General features: G+C 36.6%; 1 protein-coding gene across 2 annotated transcripts in view; it reads left to right on the plus strand.

Annotated features, from left to right (window-relative positions):
• Positions 1-23,060, plus strand: part of CTNNA3 (catenin alpha 3) — a 1,573,809-nt gene that overhangs the window by 188,344 nt on the left and 1,362,405 nt on the right. For both annotated transcript variants that reach the window (XM_081824173.1, XM_081824174.1), the window contains one exon: positions 6,740-6,859. In XM_081824173.1, coding sequence (XP_081680299.1) covers positions 6,740-6,859 — 120 coding nt within the window. The remainder of the gene's footprint in view (positions 1-6,739; positions 6,860-23,060) is intronic.

Genomic DNA, 23,060 nt, shown 5'->3' on the forward strand with positions numbered 1-23,060 from the left:
CTGAAGCAGTGGGAAAAGAAAGGGAAAGAGAGAAAAAAGAAAAAGAAAAAAAAAGAGAAAAAGATAAAGATAAAAACAAAAACAGAACAAAACAAAACAGAAAAAACAAAATGTGATCAAATATGATCAGGCTGGTATATAGATCAGTGCCACCCACTAGATTTTGGGTGTATTTTGGTCTGTTAGAAGAAAGTGCCTCCCAAAATTTTAAAGAAAGAAAAACTTATATATGTACAAAAATAAGGGTTGATATGATGAAGGGATGGAATATGATTGTAAAGATGAAAATTATAAAAAATTTTATAAAAGGAATTGATAAGAAGTTGTTTGAAAAAAGAAAGAAGAGGATTTCAAAAAAAAAAGGGAGAGAATGTGATCAGGCAGGGAAGTAGAAAAAAACCATACACTAGGGATTTAGGGTATATTTGGATCTGTTAGAAGAAACTATCTCAAAATTTTAAAGAGAGAGCAGGGGCCCCTGGGTGGCTCAGTTGGTTAAGCGACTGCCTTCGGCTCAGGTCATGATCCTGGAGTCCCGGGATCGAGTCCCGCATTGAGCTCCCTGCTCGGCAGGGAGTCTGCTTCTCCCTCTGACCCTCCTCCCTCTCATGCTCTCTGTCTCTCATTCTCTCTCTCAAATAAATAAATAAAATCTTTAAAAAAAATTTTTTAAAGAGAACAACTTATATATATATGCCAAAAATACAGGTAACTACTATGAAGGGATAGAATATGACTCTAAAAATGAAAAATAAATATGTTTTTTAAAAAAGGGATTGATAAGATGTTGGTTGAAAAAGGGAAAAAGAAAAAAAGACAGTTTAAAAAAAAAATTAACTTTAACTTTGAAAGACTAAAGAATCATGGTAAAAAAGCCATGAATTCTGTGCAGTATTCCTCTAGCGCTGGAGTTCTGCCATTCTCATTGATCAGTAAACTTGGTCTTGGCTGGCTGTTCTTGCTGATCTTCTGGGGGAGGGGCCTGTTGCCGTGGTTTCCAAATGTCTTTGCTGGAGGCGGAATTGCCCCGCCCTTGCCTAGTCCGGGCTAAGTAATCTGCTCTGATTTGCTCTCCAGAGCTTTTGTTCCCTTCAAGCTTTCAGTACAGCTTTGGAGGCGGAGAGTGAAAATGGCGGCCTCCCAATCTCCACCCCGGAGGAGCTGAGAACTCGGGGTGAATAGACATTTTTCTAAAGAAGACATACACATGGCCATCAGACACATGAAAAGCTGCTCAACATCACTCATCATCAGGGAAATATAAATCAAAACTTCAATGGAATATCACCTCCCACCTGTCAGAATAGCTAAAATCAACAACACAAGAAACAACAGGTGTTGGTGAGGCTGTGGGGAAAGGAGAGCGTGAGCTCTCCTGCACTGTTGTGGGAATGCAAACTGGTGCAGCCACAGTGGAAAACAGTATGGTGGTTCCTCAAAATGTTAAAAATAGAACTACCTTATGATCCTGCAATTGCACTACTAGGTATTTATCCAAATAATACAAAAATACTAATTCATAGGGCTATATGCACCCCAATGGTTATAGCAGTGTTATCAACAATAGCCAAACTATGGAAAAAGCCCAAATGTCCATGGACTGATGAATAGATAAAGAAGAGGTGGTATATATATAGGAATATTCCTCAGCCATCAAAAAGAATGAAATCTTGCCATTTGCAATGACATGGATGGAGCTAGAGAGTATTATGCTAAGTGAAGTCAGTCAGTCAGAGAAAGACAAGTACCATATGATTTCATTCATATGTGGAATTTAAGAAACAAAACAAGCGAGCAGAGGGAAAGAAAAAAAAAAAAGAGGTAATGCAAGAAACAGACTCTTAACTATAGAGAACAAACTGATGGCTACCAGAAGGGAGGTGGGTTGGCAGGTGGGTGAAATAGGTGAAAGGGATGAAGGAGTGCACTTGTGATGAGCACCGGGTGTTGTATGGAATTGTTGAATCACTATATTATACACCTTAAGCTAATATTACACTTTATGTTAACTGGAATTGAAATAAAAACTTAAAAAAAAAAAACACCAAACGAACAAAGGAAAAAAGAGAAAAACCAAAAACAGACTCTTAACTATAGAGAGCAAACTGATGGTTACCAGAGGGAGGTGGGTGGGGGAATGGGTGAAATAGGTGATGGAGATTAAGAGTACACTTATATCTATATCTATATCTATATCTAGATATAGATATTGTAAAGATTTTATTTATTTTGAGAGAGAGAGTGAGAGAGCGGGGAGGGGCAGAGGGAGATGGGAGAGAGAGAATCTTAAGCAGACTGTGCTGAGTGTGGAGCCTGTTGTGGGGCTCGATTCCATGACTATGAGATCATGACCTGAGCCAAAACCAAGTCAGATGCTCTACCCAACTCTGCCACCCAGTCACCCTGAGTACACTTATCTTGATGAGCACTGAGTAATGCATAGAATTCTTGAATCACTATATTGTCTACCTGAAATTAATATAACACCCTATGTTAACTATACTGGAATTAAAATATAAATAAAGTAAAATTGACAAATGAGTCTTTTCACATAAAGTTGGGATGCTTTTCAAGGGCAGCTGCTTCTGTCACTCTCTCAAATAAATAAATAAAATCTAAAAAAAAAGAAAAGAAAAGAAAAAGGGACGGTTGAGTGGCTCAGTCAGTTAAGTGTCTGACTTTGGCCAAGTCATGGTCTTGGGGTCCTGGGATGGAGCCCCGTGTGGGGCTCCCCGCTCAGTGGGGAGTCTGCTTGTCCCTCTCCCTCTCCCTTTCCCTCTGTTTCTCCCCCTTTTAATGCTGTCTCTCAAATAAATAAATCTTCAAAGGGCTGCTTCTGTGCTGGGTGAGTCTGCATGCAGTGCTTTTTTTTTTTTTTTAAGATTAATTAATTTATTTTGAGGGAGAGAGAGAGAGGAGAGATGGAATCTCGAGTCCCCACTGAGTGCTCAGCCCACTGTGGGGCTCAATCTCATGATCCTGAGATCATGACCTCAGCTGAAATCAAGTCAGATGCTTTAATGACTCAGCCACCTAGGCGCTCCTGCACACAGCTCTTTAAGAGCCATTTCTCAGGTTGCCAAAGCCCTGTGGATCTTGTGGGCATGAGCCCCATTGGTCTTCAAAGCCATTTGTTTTAGGCTTTTCTCAGGTGTTGGTCTTAAATGTTGGCATGCCTGATGTGGTGCACAAACCCTTTGATACTCAGGGAATAGCTGTGGGTTTTGAGTTTCCTCCCAAATTTGGGTTGCCATGCTGGAGATGGGGTTTATGATGAGATTGTGTCTCAGCCTTTGAGGTTTACCTCTCATTTGCTTGATGTGAAGTGGTTGTTCAGCCAGTTTTTAGGTTTTTTACCAGAGGAAATTGTTCCATATATAGCTATAGTTTCAGTGTGTCTATGGGAGGATGTGAATTCAGGACCTTCCTACATTGCCATCTTGAACCAAAATCTGAACAGAAAAGAATTTTATGAGAAAACACACTGGGAGTGTTTACAATGCTTACTTTAATGGCAAGTTTTGGGCTTAGAGATAATGTTTGCATCTTCTCATTTTTGTCCTGTCTGCCCTGTGATGTTTGATAAGGTAATCAAATAGGACACAATTTGCATTTGTTTCCCAGTTCAGAGACCATTTTGATATTCAGTTTTGGCAGTTTTACAACATTCCTAGGCTTGTTTGGAAGTCAGATTTATTCATTGGGCTTTTTTATCTTACATTTGAATTTTGTAGTAAGGGAAAAATATTAACACAGGATAAATTTAATGTTTGACAAATTATTGGGGCTTCTTTGCTTATTTTAAATTTCCACTCAAAAGTTTGAAGAAGTAAAATCTAGGAATGTTAAAATCTCTTCAATTAATTCTGTTTCCTTTCCCAACTTACCTTCAACTGCGAGAGAATTTATTTTGAGACATAGTCAACATAATGAAATTGCAATGCACTGAACTAATGAGAAAATCTCAAGAGGTCTATTGCAGTGATCAAGCACAGTGGCCTATTGGAATGAAAAATCCTCAAATAAAGTCAACATCTAATTTTTTAAAAGTAAAATCTAAACCTCATTTTAATCACTGTCTTATTTTTATCTTTTGCATGTCAGCTTTATCTGCAAGGTAAAATTATTGCTTTTACTCTTTAGCATCTTTAAGTATATATATGGGCAGAGAGAGATGGGGTGTGTTTAATAGGGATCTAATCTAAAGTACACTAACAGATATTGTATGACCTCTCCTTGACAATTATTTGTTGTTGTATGGGAAAAAAACCTACTTAAATAAATGAATCATCATAGTTTGAGTACTTTGAGCTATTTAGTATCAATAAATGGAGAGTGTAAGTCTTGATAATGAAAGTTCAAACTTTAAAGTCTCCACTTTACACAAACTGATTTTTCATAGAAATATTTTGTGGTGATATATTCTTGCTGGGTTGTCTCCCTTTCTTCTTTGGCCATGGACATATTGCTTGGTTTTTATGTTTTTTTAATTTTAATTTTAATTTAGCTTAATTTTATTTTATTTTTAAGATTTTATTTATTTATTTGACACAGAGAGAGACAGCGAGAGAGGGAACACAAACAGGGGGAGTGGGGAAGGGAGAAGCAGGCTTCCCATCAAGCAGGGAGCCCGATGTGGGGCTCGATCCCAGGACCCTGAGATCATGACCTGGGCTGAAGGCAGTCACTTAATCAGCTGAGACACCCAGGCGCCCCTGTTTTTTTTATTTTTAAGACTTATAAATGTGTTTACCCTAAAATTCCTATTTGGAGCTATATAAAGTTCGCAGAAATAAATGTGAAGAAGTAATATTTAAGAAGTAGAGCTAATGTTTTTTAGGGAAAATAAAGTGCTTAGGATTAAACTGATTGGTAAAATAGTTTATATTGTCAGTAAAATTACTTAAATTGTTTAGAATATTAGATTTGGTATTTTGATTTGAATGTAGTGAGAAGGGACCATGAAATAGGCAAGGCACAGAAATGATCATACAACACGTTAGTTAATATAAAAGTCATTACAATTATGTCAAGAGAAATTTGTTTACTATGCTATAAAATGGGGAAACCGAGCAGACTTTGTTTAAACTGATGGGTAGAATTTGTTCCCATTTAAGGCTCTGAGAACTTGTCCTTCCATTTGAAGCCCAATTCAGATCTCTTCATGTGTTCTATGTGGCCTGAGTCCCTCAATTGCTATACCTAGTTTTTTTCTGTTTTACCACATGTTGCTTTTCTCTCTCTCTCTCTTTTTTTTTTTTTTGTATTCTCTTTACTACTTTACCTTGTGTTAAAGTTAGTGGTATAGTAGAAAGAGCACAAATATTGTAGTAAAAACCCGGTTTATACTCTGAGTCCCAGTGCACTCACTTGTAGAATGGGGAGTGAAATAGGATTAAATTGGAAAGCACAAAGTATCTGGCACTGAGCAGGCACTCAGTAAATGTCTTTCCCACTTCTGAGTTTCATGTCTAGTTCCTGAGTCATTTATAAGTTCCTTTAGGGCAGGAAATATGTTTAATATTCATAGTAGTACCTTGTGCATAGTAGGTTCTAAAAGATTATTTGTTGAATTTAATTTGCTATAGTGCTGTGGAAGCTTAGCACTGTTATTTTCCATTTCTTTTTCCTCTGTCACCTTGGATTGAGATAAACATGTTGCTTTCATGAAATTGAGGATTTAATTCAGTAGGATGCCATTATAATATGACTTATTCCATAGAGTTTGAATAGTAAGGTCAAATCATTTCCCTGGAAACTTAATAATATTCTATAAAATCTTATTTGCCTGTCTCATAGCGTCATAGTCCGTGGAATTCTGGTGTGTTTAAGATGGTGAAGTCTCTATCTGTAGAAATCTGTCTAAAGGCATGCAGTGAGAATACGGGAAATAAATGACATGAAGAGAGAGCAAATGCAAATGTCATTGCAAGTAACATTACTTGACATTTTCAATCACTGATCTTCCAAAGTATGTTCTAATTTACTAAAATAAACCAAGAATTGAATTTCTTGTGAGCTCCCTTTGTTTAATTAATTATTAGCAGCAGAACAGTATTCTGTGATCCACTGCAATTTGTCTCCTTTGTGTTTATCTAGTATCTGACTTAAAAATGAAAAGAAGCATTCTGATTCAGCAGAACTGATTTTATAACTCATCTGCGTTATAGAGCAGAAATGAATAAATGTTTGCTGAACGTGCTACATATGCTTTGATCACCAAAATGTTAGTTTTCTTTCCTTCTCAAAATATAAGATCTGAGAGATCTTCCTGGCTGAAGTTTGTGGGGTGTATATTTTGCATAGATATTTCTATAGAGGCAAGCAGCTACCTTTATATATATTTGTTTCCATGATTGGAATGTGAGAGCTCCTTTAGTACTTCCTCATTATGATTTGAAATTATACATTCATCACAATTTTTTTTTGTTAGAAGTAGCAGTACATGCTAAAACACAGTTTTGTTTTTTTTTTTTAATGAGGTATGCTCTTTTGTTGGAATGAGGACTAAACACGCTTCCCATTCATGCAATAATGTTGGTTATACTTATGATACAGTTTCTAATTCTTTATAATCAGTCTTTGTTATTTCATTGAAAGACAATTAGCATTTGTTCTCTCTGGATTATGAATGAGAGAAACTGAGGCTCAATCTGGACTATTTCTCTGTTTTAGATAGTTAGGCATTTGAGAAAAATGTCCTGCTAGCCTAATGATTTACTTTTGTTTTCAATTTCAGTTTCAAAGAACATTTGAGTCTCTCAAAAATGTTTCCAATAAATCTGACCTCCAGAAAACCTACCAGAAGCTTGGGAAGGAGCTGGAAAATCTGGATTATTTAGCCTTCAAACGTCAGCAGGTAGGAGTAAGAACTCTCCTTGGTGGAGGAGATAACACTTTATGCTTCCTGCCATCCTGCCTGTCAGGTTTAAGTGGGTCTGGGGAGACTTATCTTCTAATGTTTAGGGCAGAAATAGGTTGTGCTGTGCTGTGCGACCTGCTGTGTTCATATGGCTTCCTGAAGCATTCATTGTGGCCCTTGCTTTTGGATGTGCAGTTTGGGGGTCTCCACATGTGTCCTTATACCTCTCTTAAAGAAAACTCCTGCTGGTTTGTGAAGCTATAACTACCCTTTGACTAAGGACGCCTCAATGTCATAAAGGAAACCTCTGTGATGGCTTGGCCAGATGGCTTTTATATTTGACAAGGGGATACTTGAGAAAAATCACCTGATGACCAGGAAAAGGATATAGATGTACATACAAAATTGAGGAAAAGAATCACGAATACGCCAAAGTATGAATCAACCTTTAGTTTTCTTGTTTGATCTCTGAAGATTAGTGGAATTTTGCTAAATGTGTAAGGGGGAAGGAAAATATACTTTACAAATGCAAGGCTTTTAGCCTCCTTGTATAGACCTCTCAATAAGTACAGAACAAAAATAGACTTTTATAGAGTTGCTTTCAGAATTAGTATTTTTTAAAAATATATTAGTAATCACTAAATTTTATATATTTGTGAGATGCTGCCACAGTAACTAGCTAGCTAATTTTCCCAAGCTGATCTTCACCAATTTCCTCACAGCCACTAGGCGTCAGGGTTGTCAAGCTTTTACCTGATTGCATGTTTATTCCGATCAGAACAGCCAGATAGAAGTTTAAATTAGGTTGCATGAAATTCGGGAATGTGTTCAATGATGGATAGTGTCTAGAAAAATGACTAAGTGGCTGACTCGCATGGCCAGCCACTGAGTCCATTATTTAAGTCTTTCCTGTTAGTGTGGCAAAAGGTGTGACTCTCTTGTGATTGTCTAATTCACAGATTTTTGATCTTTTGGATGAAGTTTTCAAAGCTGTGCTTCTTTTTTTAGTTACACTTTATGAAGTCAGGTCTAGAAATATTGACTTGGAAAGGGAATTGTGTTCTGGGTTTTGCTTTATCACCGACATTACATGGGCATTTAGCCTTCCCATTGCCCTATTTTCCTGCGAGTTATATTTATTTTGTAGGATGTTCTGGGGTAAATGGAGCATCTCTGCATGTACTTTAATTTATATGAAAAAGGACATAATATCCATTTAAGTTTTATTTATTTATTTTAAAATTAGTGATGGCTTACATATTAGCACATGTAAAGGAAGTGGTCACGGTTACATAAACCTAATACAGGAATCTCCCAGATGGTGCTACTTAAAATTCACACCATAAGTCACTGCTCTGGCCTATGCAATTTTTAATACAGTTTTGTTTCCAAGAGCCATATTTTACCAGTGAGAGATATTTGAGTTGGCAGGCAGTAGTCACTGTCCTCTTCTCTCATCCTTTCTTGTTAGCACATTTCCATTGATTAGATTTTCGCATTAGCTAATTGTGAATTTGGAAAAATGTGAATGCTTCAAGGGCAGAAGGGCAGGACTCTGCCTGAATGGCATTGAGGACAGATAAGTAAATTGCATATGTGGGTGAAGAAAAAATGGGCACATGGGGTGTAAATGTGTGTACACTTAGGTATATATAAATCATATATACTGTTTATTAAATGGCAATTGTATGCCACATATTGTGATTAATACATTTATGGATCAGATCATCAAATGTTTATAACAATACAATGGGGATGGTTTTATGAGCACCATTTTAAGGTGAAAAAGTGGTTAAGAGAGTTAAATAACTTGTCTAAGGTCACTGGGCTAATAAGACAAAGATGGGCTTCAAATCTAAATCAGTCTGACTCCAGACCTGGGCGTTTCCCAGGTCTCATTCCCAGTACCCCTGCAGGGAGCCAGGCTGGGGGATAGGAAGGTGAGGATGTCTAGGCATGCCAGACCCAGGGCTTAAAAATACCTTTGAGATGAACCATGAGAGACTATGGACTCTGAGAAACAAACTGAGGGTTCTAGAGGGGAGAGGAGTGGGGGGATGGGTTAGCCTGGTGATGGGTATTAAAGAGGGCATGTATTGAATGGAGCACTGGGTGTTATACGCAAACAATGAATCATGGAATACTACATCAAAAACTAATGATGTAATGTATGGTGATTCACATAACATAATAAAAAAAATAATAATAAAAAAATACCTTTGAAAGTAGGTACCTGGTGAGAGGCAAAACAGGGCTGGTTCTCTCCACCTCTCTTTCTCTCATGCAAATTGTTTAGTATATACAAAAACACAAAAGGATTTTTGAAATAATATCTTTAGACAGCTAAGAAAATGCATAAAACTTTATCTTCACAATCTTCTGAGTTTTATATTTAGTAACCATGGTTCTAGTGAAATTTATTCACACAAGGCAGTGTCTTAAACTCAAAGGGACAAATCCTTATGAAATGAACTTAACTGTACACATAACATACTGTCAGTCCTTTTGTATTACACAACTCCAGTTCTCCTTATATTCTAATAATCATTTTTTTCTACTTGGAAAAGATGGAAGGGGAAGTGGAGAGAAGTGGAAAGAGGATGGTAGAGTAGAAAGAAAGTCATGGACCAAAGACTGATGGAAAAAGAGGAGAAGGAACTTGTAGGGATATGATAAGAGGGACCAAGTGAGGGAAATTAAACTGTACTTGGTTTTATATTGTGTACCTAGAACTCTTCATTTTATTAACCCCCAGGCTGGCTTCCTGAAGGGATATTAAGAATGAGACCTGGAAAAAGAGTATAGTAAACAAAAACATTGATTTTTGAAGAATTAAAAAAAAATTTCAAAATAGACAAAAAGGTAGGAAAAAAGAAAGGAATACAAGAAGACATAGCAAACGAGGGAGATGGCAGAGAATAGCAAAGACAAATTTTGTTTACTTCCCATTTTGCTTCCAAATGTAGCAGAGCTTCCTAGAAATTTGTGGTATTAACCAAGTTCTGTACCAAAGCCACAGATGAATTGTTGTGGATTAGGGTGGGCAGGGTTCAAAGAGTCAAAACATCATCAACTCTTCTCTGACTTGATGGGATTTGCCTTTTATCTCCAATCCTACCCCTTAAAAGGCCTCCAAACCTATTTTTTTTTTTTAAGATTTTATTTATTTGCGAGAGAGAGAATGAGAGACAGAGAGCATGAGAGGGAAGAGGGTCAGAGGGAGAAGCAGACTCCCTGCTGAGCAGGGAGCCCGATGTGGGACTCAATCCCGGGACTCCAGGATCATGACCTGAGCCGAAGGCAGTCGCTTAACCAACTGAGCCACCCAGGCGCCCAGGCCTGCAAACCTATTAAACACATATAAAAAGTTTCTTCTCCTGGAAAAGATTCAGGTCTCTGTAAAATTGCAATTCAGCAAGAAAGATTCTGCCTTATAAGGCAGGATTCTTTGTACCAGAGAATTAGTCATGGTTTGTTCCCTGGTCTAACCATATTTATCATTCCTCTTTGTGACAGCTCATAGCTCCATAAGGACAGAGCCTTGTCTGTCACCTTCAATGCTGTATTCTCTGCAGTGTTCACAACAGTATCTGATCCATGGCAAAACCTCAATAAACACTTGTTGGTGCTCTTGTTACTATGAGCAAGGAAGCATGCCTGAAGTTTTGGTCTCAGGTTACAGGCAATTAATATTGATGTATTTTAGTATACTTTTAAAATTCAGAAGGGCATTAACCCTTTGGCTTCCTGGATACCAAAGGTTGGCAGATGGCCCCTTGCCTTATTTTATCATTTAGATTTTCCCCTAACATTTATAATTTTCCATCCATTTCTTTAAATAAACACAAAATGTTAATGTTACCTTAACTGTGAATTATGGATGACCAGTGGATTGATTATAATTATTTTCTTGGCCTCATTCATTAGATTTTTTTTTTTAAGATTTTTATTTATTTATTTATTTGACAGAGAGAGACACAGTGAGAGAGAGAGAGCACAAGCAGGGGGAGTGGGAGAGGGAGAAGCAGGGTTCCCGCCGAGCAGGGAGCCCGATGAGGGCTCGATCCCAGGACCCCGGGATCATGACCTGAGCCGAAGGCAGAGACGCTCAACAACTGAGCCACCCAGGCGCCCCTCATTCATTAGATTTTATTTTCTGTCCCTCTCTATGACATTTTAAACATCATTTTGAGAGATTTTTTTTTTTCCTGGGCCAGAGAGATCCCTGGATTACTTTGCTCTAGTTTTTTACCTTTTTTTTTTTTTTTTTGAGTTACTGTACTTTCTCTCCTAAGTGTGAGCTTAGCTATTTCTTTTCTTTTCTTTTCTTTCTTTCTTTCTTTCTTTTTTTTTTTAAAGAGTGAGTGCTTGTACTTCAACAATTCCTTGGGCTATATTTTAAGTTGGGGCACAAGCATCTCTCCATTTTCCTACTGTCAAAAAGACTAATGTTGAAAATAGCTTTGGTTGGAAGAGGTGAGAGGAGGCCCTGATAGATGAGGTGATGGGATGAATCAGCCCGAAGTAACCAGATGACAAAACAAGATTAGCCTGAGAATCTGGAGCCTTTTTCAGTTTTTACTGTCTGGAGATGCATTCTTGGAGTTATCTGCTTTGACTGTTTGGTTTTTATCTTCCTGGTTAATGTTACATGGGAATGGTAATAGTAAGCTTCAGTTATTATATAGAGTCCAGATTTATGTATTAATTTGAGAGGTTATAAATCAAGAAATTTCCTTCGGGCTTTGGTTTTGTGGAATAAAATAAAATAAAGTTTGATTATCTGTACTCGAATTTAATTCCTTCTTCTCTTTTCTACCCGTAATACTTTTAATAGCATTATAAAACACATCCCCTTCCCAGAGGTTTATGAAGTCCTTTGTATGAATTCAAGTTGACATTATTGAGTCGAACATTATGTAGACTAAAGTACATTTACATATTGATGTGAAAACATGTAAAATTAAAATACTGTACTTCAGATACACATCCATGTTGGAACACATCACATATTCCTGCTCTCCCTCTTGTCTCCCTAATCATGCCATGCTATTCTGGCCCTTTTCACAAGGTTTATAAAACTTGGTATTTAGAGTATCTAGATCTTTTCTATTTGCTTATTTAATTGCTGATCATTCTTTAAAGCAAAACTGAAATCTAGCCTCCCTCATGACACTTCATCCTATGACCTCTAGTCAATATGTAAGCTCTTCCTTCTTTGTCATTTTTAGCTTTTATCCATGTCATACAATATAGCATCTTATTGCTTATACACTTATTCTTCAGTAAGTGCAAGTTAGAGTATAGCTTTGTAGTCAGCCAGATCTAGTTAGACTGTTCGTACTGCCCTGGGCACCATAGTTCTTTTTTTAAAATGTTAGAAGAATAATACCTAACTTATAGCCTGTTTTAAGGAAACAATATATAAAGCATAAAGTACATAAATGCTTTAAATCCTTTATAGTACATAAAGGAATCGGTATGTAAAGAACTTAGCACCATGCCTGGCAGGTAGTTAGTATACGTAATAGTTATTATGATGTTGTTTTGTATTATTCTCGTAAGTCATCTTCCATAATGGTAAATTCCATAAGAATATGCTCTCTATTCTGTACAGTTTTGTACTGCACATAAGGTTCAGCACTGTTCTTAACATATCAGATGGAATGTTTCTGGACATATGTGTTGTAGGGGTTGGAGATCTGTGTGACAGAACAAACAAAAAAACCCCCAAAACTATTGATACCTTTTGAGAAAGGAGTTGCATTTTTTGCTTCTAATGTGTTTTATGGTCTCTTGATGGGCAGTAAAATTAAGGTCCTGAGTATTGTGCCATGGCAATCTGTGGTAGAAATAAGGTCTTAGACCCAGTGTTCTGCCAAATCCCAACTCGTGTAATAATTACATCCTATGTACCTAAACTTGCCGTGTGGTTCCAGGTGGTATTGTTCAGCACAATATTGTTCTCTCTTTAGTGATGATGTTCAGGAATGAACCATTGCTTTTAAAAAAATTTTTTTATTGTTATGTTAATCACCATACATTACAGCATTAGTTTTTGATGTAGTGTTCCATGATTCATTGTTTGTGCATAACACCTAGTGCTCCATGCAGAACGTGCCCTCTTTAATACCCATCACCAGGCTAACCCATCCTCCCACCCCCCTCCCCTCTAGAACCCTCAGTTTGTTTTTCAGAGTCCATCATCTCTCATGTGAACCACTGCTTTTTTTCTTTCACTGAGCTGAGTTAATCCCTTCAGATAACTCCCAAACCAGAAGTGTATATAATACTTTGTAGGATAAGAATTGCATTTAAAATGATTCCTTATCAATGAGGAAAAATAGAAATAAATTTAAAAAAATCTATTTAGTAAGAATGACTACAGGTTAACATCCTTGCATTGAAAAATAAAATTCCAGGTGGATAATGACTGACCACATAGAGAATAATCCTAGGCTCACCTTGGAATTCAAGAACTCTGAGGACATAAGACAACAATGTTGGGCTCCTCTGAAATCAATACTTAGCAAAACAGAACTGAATAGTGTTAGGCTCGTTGTTGTTGTACTCTAGCATATAGAGAAGAGGAAGCTGATGAATTCCAGTAGTAGTCTTCAGCAGTGTAAAGACTTATGGCAATAAAAATGTTATAGATCATTTAGGATGAGGGGATATGCAATGATATTGCACTAGAAGTTGCTTATCTATAAGGACAGCATAATATAGAACTAACTTCCCATTACATTAACACTAAAAATGGAAGTTGTAAATATATTTTACTTAAACTTTAAAAAAGAAAGTACCTAGGGATTTGGGATTATTCAGATGCAGTCTAAGGAAGAGTGTAATTGGGGGATAAATGAGCATTAACAGGAGGTGTTAATCTTCTAGAACAATAGTTCTAGAAGCAGTAGATTCACTTCAGTGATTTTTGCTAGATGAAATATGTTAATAGCTCAATTGGGAGAAGAGCCTTCCTTTCCTTGTTCTGTAATTAATCCATCTCTCTTGAAAGAGTTCTGATTGAATTACACCTTTTAAGAGTAAGTCAACCAAAGACTGCTACATTAAAATTTTCATGTCTACCTTAGATGGTATTCTGTTTCTTACTTGCCCAATGAAGTAAAATGATTATTTATGCCATTTATAAAACTGTTTCTGAAGATCCCAAAGCATTTCAGACATTATTTGAAAATTCATTGCACAGGTATTAAAAATGTTGAATTATAAGACTGTGCTGCACCAAAGTTCAAATCATCCCCAACATGTTTTATCCTATCCACTACAGATGCAATTCCATTTTTATTCAGTTGCACACAGTTTGTCTCACAGGAAAAGAAAAAAGATGGCATTACATTTATTCTTCACTTTTCTGGTACAGAGAGAGAAGAAGGTTGGATACATCATTCAAGGTCATTCCAAGTCAGTAACAGATTCAGAATTAATATTCACATTTCCTAATTTCTAGCTTATTGCATAGCCATCTAATCGTTTTCACTACTTCATAAACTGCAGATCTTTATAGGGTAATTTCTTTTTCTATAGTTATAGTCTGAAGTTAAAAAACCTTATGGATTTTTATGTAAGAACCTCATCCTTTATTTAAAAACAAATCAAAATGATGCATATTATATGTTGGTTCTCCTTCTAAAATTTGATTTCCACATTGGACATAATTAATAGTCATGACAAGTAGGTGTCTTCTAATTAATTAGTAAAGTACAAATATGGAGACATCTTTTTAATTCCAAGGTTTGCTATTCTATTTCCATCTGTTGTCTCTGGGGTTCAGTTTATTGGTGGCACGTAGGTAGAAAGCTGTTGAATCAGGCATATACTAGCTGATTTTTATGCACCAGAGAAGATTTATTAATTTTTTACAAATTTGTTTTCTATGATAGTTTGCCTCATGGGCAGCTTATAACTACTTCATAGTGGGGAATGCTTATTGAAATAGTTAATGCTTTGTTATGGGTTGTTTTCAAAATTTACAATGCTGATAGGGTGCTAAAAAACTTTAGTGTTTGCATCAATATGGCACTTATTTGTGCCTGTCTTATATTGATATACCTAAGTCCATAAGATTGTCAATAAAAGTTGGTTATTGATGAGGAATTAAAGTCCTAAAAGAGTTAACTCTGAAAAGATATCTTCTCTAGTCTGTTTTGTAGCTTGAAGATGATCTGTGTGTGCAAAGAGGATATATTTTTACTCCAAGGACATGAGCTGTGGTGGCTTATGATGCAGACTAAAGAAGGCATACAAGAATCAGAACCTTAAACTAAGGAGTCTTTGGAATTCATCTAACCCAACTATTTTTATTTTAGAGATGAGAAAAATGAGGCCCATGGAGATATCCTGTACAAGGCTACACACTTGCTAATAGCAGAATGGGGCAGTAACAGGGAGTGACATTTTCTTTGGTTCTTTTGTGAGTCCGGTAGCCTAAGTCAGCATAATATGTGTATTGGTCCTTCAGTATCTCTGGTTTGTATACTGAATATAGATATGGATACTTTTAACATCTAAATTTATGTGTATACTGTTAGATATTGAGATGCCTATAAATGCAGGTCATTCAGTAGTGCCATTTTTTAAAAAAAGAAAAGACAATGCAGTAATATTACAATATTTTATAAGAGGTAGGAATTATAAGCGTCGTCTAATTCAATCACTTCAATACACAGATACACAAATAATACAGAAAACATCATTTTGTTCTTTTATTGCAGAAGGATTTTGATTTCTTTGACAATTTCTAGATCCTGTGTCCTCCAAGCCACTGCCCTCTAAACCAGTGCATCCCAAACTTTATTTTATTTTTAAAGATTTTATTTATTTATTTGTGAGAGAGAGAGCAGAAGCAGGGGGAGCGGCAGGCAGAGGGAAAAGCAAGCTTCCCGCTGAGCAAGGAGCCTGATGTGGGACTTGATCCCAGGGCCCTGGGATTATGACCTGAGCTGAAGGCAGACGCTAAACCAACTAAGCCACCCAGGCTCCCCTCAAACTTTATTGTGTATACAAATCACTTGGGAAATTTTGTTAAAATAGACATTTTGATTCAGTAGGTTTGGAGTAAGACAGGAGAGTCAAACAAGCTCCTCAGTGATGCTGATGCTGCTGATCTATGGACCACACTCCAAGTATGAAGGGAGTTTAAATAATAAATTGCAGGAGAGTATTATTTCCAGTTGTATCTCAGAAGCCTAATACAATCCCTGGAATATAGTAAGTACTTAGTAAATATTTTGGATTTGGGTGATGATCGGATAGGAAGCTTTGTGTCTATATGTAGGACATAGAAGGTATTGTCATCCTTATTATAATATCCTTCATCCCCTTACGTTGGTGTTTCTCTGTTGAAAGGACATGCTTGTATACATAAATATTGTGTTTTTTAGATTACTTATTTCAGGAGTTGTAGAAGTTGTTCTATGCACATCTTTGCCCCATGTGAAAGAACAGGTTGAATACGAGAGCAATTGAGTCTAAGGTACAAGGAGCTGAAGAAGAGTTAAGAATGTAGTCTATTAGCCCTGCAGTGTCCACTGTGACTTGGCCAAACTGACCATGGGGCCAGCTGTATTAGCAGCGTTTGTTCCAGAAAAGCAAGCTCAAATACTTACTACAGACCTGATGAAAATTATAATCTCAAACAATTCTTGTTAAATTTGTGTATCTAAGTTGTACCTCTCTACCTGTGTGCACAATTAGAAAACATCACAATGACTGTTACTGCATCCTTGTCAGGTGAAAAGATTATTGCTATAGCTGTAGCTCTGTGTTAACAGTAGAGCTGGGAGTGCGCCTAAAGCACTACTGGCTAAAATTCAAAGGAAGTGTTGATGTTGCTAAGATGAGGCCAACAGTTTTGCTGACAGTAGAGCTTTAAACATGCACACACCAATCATGCAGCCTTTTGTAGATGTTAAGTTGTTTGTTTGTGAGCGGCTGATTGCCTGACAGCTAATTTAATATATGATGAGGAATTCAGTGTATTCCTTTATTTTTTCAAAAAGCATACTCGATTTTTCTCTTCAAAGTACCATATTTGGACAGTTTCAAGTTGTCTATTTAGGAGGAAGCTAATCAGCTTTTATGTTTTTTTTATCATGCTGCAAATGTGAAAGCAGTAGAAAATACATATTGAAATACATCTAGGTAAGGGGAAGAACCACCAGAAGATGGAGCAACAGGCTGGTTTGCTCTATATCTTGATCAGTGATTTACAAGAGTATATGTATGCTTAGGTTTTCTTCCATACATTCTGGTTTGAAATGACCAAAAAAAAAAAATTATATATATATATATATATATGTTAATTATAATTCTTCAGAGTCATATTACAATTTAGATGGGGTATCTTTGAATTTTTACATTGTAAATAGCTTTTCTTTCTTCTATGAGCTGCTGATATTTGTATTCATTGACCAAATTATTGACTATATTTTGGTTAATATTTTTAGTATCACTTATGGGATTTTCGCAAGATGCCACAATTAACCTGTAAAATACATTGCATTCTTCTCCTTAACCGTATTTTTATGAATCTAATTTTTTCTTTGTTGTAACATACAGCATTAATACATGCTAATGTTCTCTATATAAATGCTGCTCATATTATTATAGCATCTGGTTGTACCATAGTTAAGTATTTATCATTTACTCCATTATAAAACCTTTGTTCCAAAAGCTGTATGAGCCTATTAGATATATACACAATTAGGTAGGTAATGATCTGTGGCTGCATCCATACAGCATCAACAGCTGACCTGTGGCTGATTTTCCAAGTGTGGTGCTGATTGTTGATAGGAGGTACTTAGAATATGGGATGAAACTGTTTTGAGTATTTTGAGGGCTTTGTGTGTGTGTGTGTGTGCATGTGCTCTGAATTTAAGTTCTATATTTTGTTTTAACTTTACTGTTTGCTATTTATTTCCTGACTCTGATTTAGATATTGGTATTTATCTCTTTTGTGCTAAGCTCTCCATTCACACACTGGGAATTACTGAAGCCTTTCTTGGTACTTTCATTGGGGCAGAAGAAGGAAATGGTCCACCACATGTTTCATCACTGATAGTTAGACATTTATGTCTTCATCCTAAATTTATATTTGTAAAATTAAAGGTAATTGAGTTTTGGTCTTTTTCCCAGTTTCAGTGTTAGAGTCATTAAAAAAAAAAAAGGCTGTCATGGAAGCTGACACTATGAAGGAAAAATTTGAAGGAAGATTTGAAAGAGAAAAAAATGCATTAATGAAGGGAACTATAAAAAAAAGTAGGATACTTTTGACATTTTTGATAATCATCATGTGTAAATTTAGAGAAACTAAATATGGTAACTTATTCTGGTAAATATTCCAAGTTTTGGGGCTTCTTTGTCAGCTTTTGAGTGTAAGCTCAGTGAGGCTCATTTTCTCAGGGTAGAGGCATCACTTCTCACTTTGGGTCGGAGCAGCAAGTCCTGGGGTGTGATACGATGTATCATAAAAAATAAAGAGAAGTTTTGGTAAGCAGCAATGTGCTGTATTGAGAAAACATTCGACAGAAAGCTTTCGCTTGGCTCTTGCTCACTCTAATAAAAGCATATGTCTATACTATATAGTAAGAGTAGGCACACTTAAGGTTAAACTCATTTAACAACTGAGGAATTATGTTTATTTTACTTACGACATGGGTAACATTAAACCTAGACTAAGCTGAAGTAAATGGATTAAATGTACCTGAACTTTGTTTTAAACTTAGAAGAGATGATCTATTTGGAAACTGAAATCTGTCAGGAAACAGGGAGTATGTAACTCCTGGCTTAAGATACTTGAGATATTTGACCACTAAAGTAATGGGTTAGAATGGGATCCATGAAACAGAAAATAGCATTATACCAGTGGTAGGGTGTTTAGGAAAGGAAGGAAACTTAAATTAGATTCTGCATTAAGTAATGTATGCTAAGTAAGTTAGCGCTTGTGAACATGCGGTACTCATGAGTGACTTGTATAATGGCTATGCATTTTCTTCTGCTCCAAACATCTGGCCCTGCAGACATAGAGAATATCTTGATATCTTTGTTACTCTGTATTTTTAAGAAGTTTGGAAGGTTTATTTCTTACCCTTGGTAATAAGAATTGTTTGTGCACATTGCTTCTATTGAAAGTAATTTCTTACTGTCATTAGGATATCAATATGAAAAAAACTGAAAATGACAATTTTCAAGAATGTTGGTGTAAGTGGAATAGATGTTACTATTCTATATTGTACATTTTTAATGTACATACTTTTTGCATATGGATCTGTATGAGACCTGAGATCAATGAACACGCTCTAAAATCAAGCTCTTAGACTAAAAACTGTTGGTGATACTGAAGAACATGAGTAATTACGAGTAGTTTTAGGATAAGTAGATATGACTGGTAACATTTTTATGAAATATGGCATTAAGACATATTTATTTTGAAGACCAATAAACTGAAAAGACCAGTCACACGTCAGAATAATAAAAGAGGGGTGCCTGGGTGGCTCAGTTGGTTAAGCATTCGACTCTTGATTTCAGCTCAAGTCATGACCTCGGGGTTGTGAGATCGAGCCCTGTGTCTGGTTTCACTCTGAGCTTGGAGCCTGCTTAAGATTCTCTCTCTCCCTCTCCCTTTGTTCCTCCCTCCCCACCCCCCACCCCCGCTCTCTTTCACTCTCTCTCTCAAAAAAGAAAAAAAGAATAATAAAAAAAATGTAGTTAAGATTGATGTATAGCATGTTAAAGTGAAGTGCATATTCCCTAGGAGTACTCTGAAAATAATGTGTGTATCAGCGGAATTATAGGCACCAGAAATAATATATATAGCTTATGATTACTTATTTATTTTTTTAGAGAGAGAGCAAGGTGGGGAAGGGCAAAGAGAGAGGGAGAGAGAACCTTAAGCAGGCTCTACACCCCAATGTGGGGCTCGATCTCACAACCCTGAGATCATGAGTTGAGCTGAAATCAAGAGTCAGATGCTTAACTGACTGAGCCACCCAGGTGCCCCTATATAGTTTCTGATTATTAATGAAAAACATGATACACATTTCTTATTTGCTACATCTTCTTGTGAACTATATTCCAAAATTGATGGAATTAGGATGATGCTAAGAATTCATTTCATTGTGTTACATTATAAGCAATTAAAAATTTATTTGTAACAGATAACCATGTTCTCAAAACAGTAACTCATTTTATATCTAGCCATCTGTATGAATATTCTCCTTAACTTGACCATATTCTAAAAATTGGCTTTACCAAAGCTTCTATTGGGTCAGGGCTGGAGTAAATCACAGGGGGTGAGGACTTCCTGCTAAAAAGGAGACTCAGAATTATTATGCAGTAGTTTGGGAAGTTTGGATATCTTTTTTGATCCAGTGGAGCTGGGCAGAACCTGAATAATGACTGAAAAGATTTCACAGCCATATTTAACTCAATTCAGACAAGTAAAAAAAATAGAATGTTTTACTTGCCCATGATGTCCCCTTTTTAAAAAAAAAAGTTAGTAATTGAAGTATAGTTGACATACAATGTTATATTAGTTTTAGGTGTACAATATAGTAACTTGACAATTCTATATATTACTCAGCGCTCACCATGATAAGTATAGTCACCATATTATTGCCACAATATTATTGACTATATTCCCTATGCTGTACTTTTCATCTCCGTGAGAAAATTTATTTATTTATTTAATAACTGGACATTTGTACCTCTTAATTCCCTTCATCTATTTCACCCAACCCCCACCCTCCTTTCCTCTGACAACCACCAGTTTATTTTCTGTATTTAAGAGTCTTTTTTTATTTGTTTCTTCTTTTTTTATATTTCACATATAAGTGAAATCATATGGTATTTGTCTTAATTTAAGGCAAATACATTAAAAAATAATGAGATAGTGTATTAAATTATATAAAAACCCAGAACTTGGCTTCAGTAAAGGCAGAAAGTACTTTATTATTTTTTAAAACTTATCTTCCTCCTAAGCACTAACACAAGCCGTATATTCATGAATAAATCCCCACCACTATCTGAGCCTAGTCTGCTGAAAATAAAAAGGCATATATAATTCTGTCACACAGCAAGATAAAAGCTGGGTTCTTTATGCATGGAAACCATTTTCTACTAGAAGGAGTTGTAAAAAAATAATAGAAATATAAAGAAAGTGAGTTTATGGAAAGAAGATCGACTCTTATTAACATTATGTAAATACTTTCTACAAGGGTGCTCTGATGTAAGAAACATACTATGTAATAATTCACTTTAATAAACAATAGGTGATGATTATTCACATAAAAACAGAGGGATTTTTAGTGTACACAAATGTTCATTTGCAGGTTATTGACAGAGAGGTTGGAATGTTAGAAGACAGTGTCTACTGGACATTCTGTAGTAATGAAGATTTCCTATCTCTGAAGCTGTGGGAATGCCTACTATGCAGATTTTTAACTTGTTTGATTTCTGCAATAATCATGTGATGGAAATGTTATTATAGGGTGATAACCCGAACCTTGAAGTGATCAGTGAAAGCAGGTTACATTTTGATAATGTCCCGTAAGATTAAGCATATTGGTCCTGGTCTCTACCCCCACCACCATTTTCCTAATTTCTTATGACAGGGCCTAAAATAGAATGCCTAATGCTTCGTGTGCAGGTAGTGGGATTGTCTGAAGGGAGTGCCAAGAGCACACTGTTTAACGAGGAGGAGTATGGATGAGTGCATCGTAATCGTAAGGGATAAGTGAGTCCTAGGTAGAAGAACCAATCTAGAGAACACATGGTAGCTGCTAAAGGAATATTAAGAGGGGAGATGATACGGAAAAGTTTAGCATTCAGGGTAATATGGAATCCAAGGTACATTCTTAGAAGCAAAGTGTGAGATTATATGGCATAATTTTACTTTGACACATTATGTTCTTTTTTCCATTTTCCTCCTGGACTGCCCACACCAGAGGGAAGTTTCAGATCAGGCCTAGATAATAAAAAATGGCAATTCTCGATATCTTGCAAGGAGAGGCAAGTAGACATAACCAGGTTGTCTTTTCCCCATTCCTTGCCACCCCAGGAAATGCCCTCCAAGCTTGGGAGAAGAGGAGAATTGGATAGGAAAGAACAAGCTTAGACACGGTCTGTTTTTGTGCATGTCCTCCACTGTCTGCAGCTACTGCCCCCGTTCCTCAGGCAGGGAGACACGCTAGAACTTACTCCATTGCAGTTTGGGGGATCTGAGATAAATAGTGAAATCCAGGTCTAATCTGGTCTTCTGAGAGGAGAACGCTTTCTGGGGATCTTAGTGTCAGAATGGGTGTTTTTTTTGGTTTTTGTTTTACCATGTTTTCAAGTCAGAATTTTTTTTTCAGTTCTGAAATAGTGTGGAAGGCATCAGAGAATTCCCTTGGGACCAGAGTGTGCTACGGAAGTCATCTGAGAGAGGGGATCAGGGAGCTCGGTCACGTGGAGAAGACAAGGGCAGGAGATTAGAGAGGGATGGGTGAGAGAAGTTAGAGATGGCCTCACGGATCACCAGTTTGCAGTGGGAACTGAGAAAGCTGCGGACTGTCCCGTTGTCATTAGAGAGAGCGTCTCCAGTGCCAAAGACCAGATGGAAGGAGTTGCATGAGGAACAGGAGGCCAGTGAAGGACCAAGGCAGAGCCAGGTGGATGTGAAGATGGCTATCTTCCCAACTGTCCTGTGTTGGCAGCTTTATGAACTCTCCTGTGGTTTAGACTCATCCCCAGAGAGGGGGAGGAAAGAGGGATTTAAACCTGAATGTGATTGAATTATTAAACTAAACAGATTTCTGTCACTGAATTGGGCTGAGTTTACTTGAAAAGGATTAAATTAAATTTTTGCCCTGAGCAAAATGGGGCTTGGAGTAAAAAAATTAATTTTATTACAGAAAAAATAAGTTATTTATTAATTACACCCTCATAAGGCTGAAAAAAAGTAAGTTATATTTTTACACATCAGTGTTTATGATTCTAAAATTTGTATCTGCTATGAAGTTCTAAATCCAGGACGGAATGGGGGAGCATTGTGATTTTGGAAATATAGCAGATATTTAGATGGTGTGTGTGTGTGTGTAGCACCTGAAACTTTATCATTGACGTTGGCTTTTCTATTCCACTTCTGCCATAGCCAGCTGGGAGATGAAGTATCACTTTGGTTAGGGTTACTGGATAA

This window comes from Leptonychotes weddellii, chromosome 6, assembly GCF_054177405.1.
Source record: "Leptonychotes weddellii isolate Sample4059 chromosome 6, ASM5417740v2, whole genome shotgun sequence".
NCBI classification, from domain to species: domain Eukaryota; kingdom Metazoa; phylum Chordata; class Mammalia; order Carnivora; family Phocidae; genus Leptonychotes; species Leptonychotes weddellii.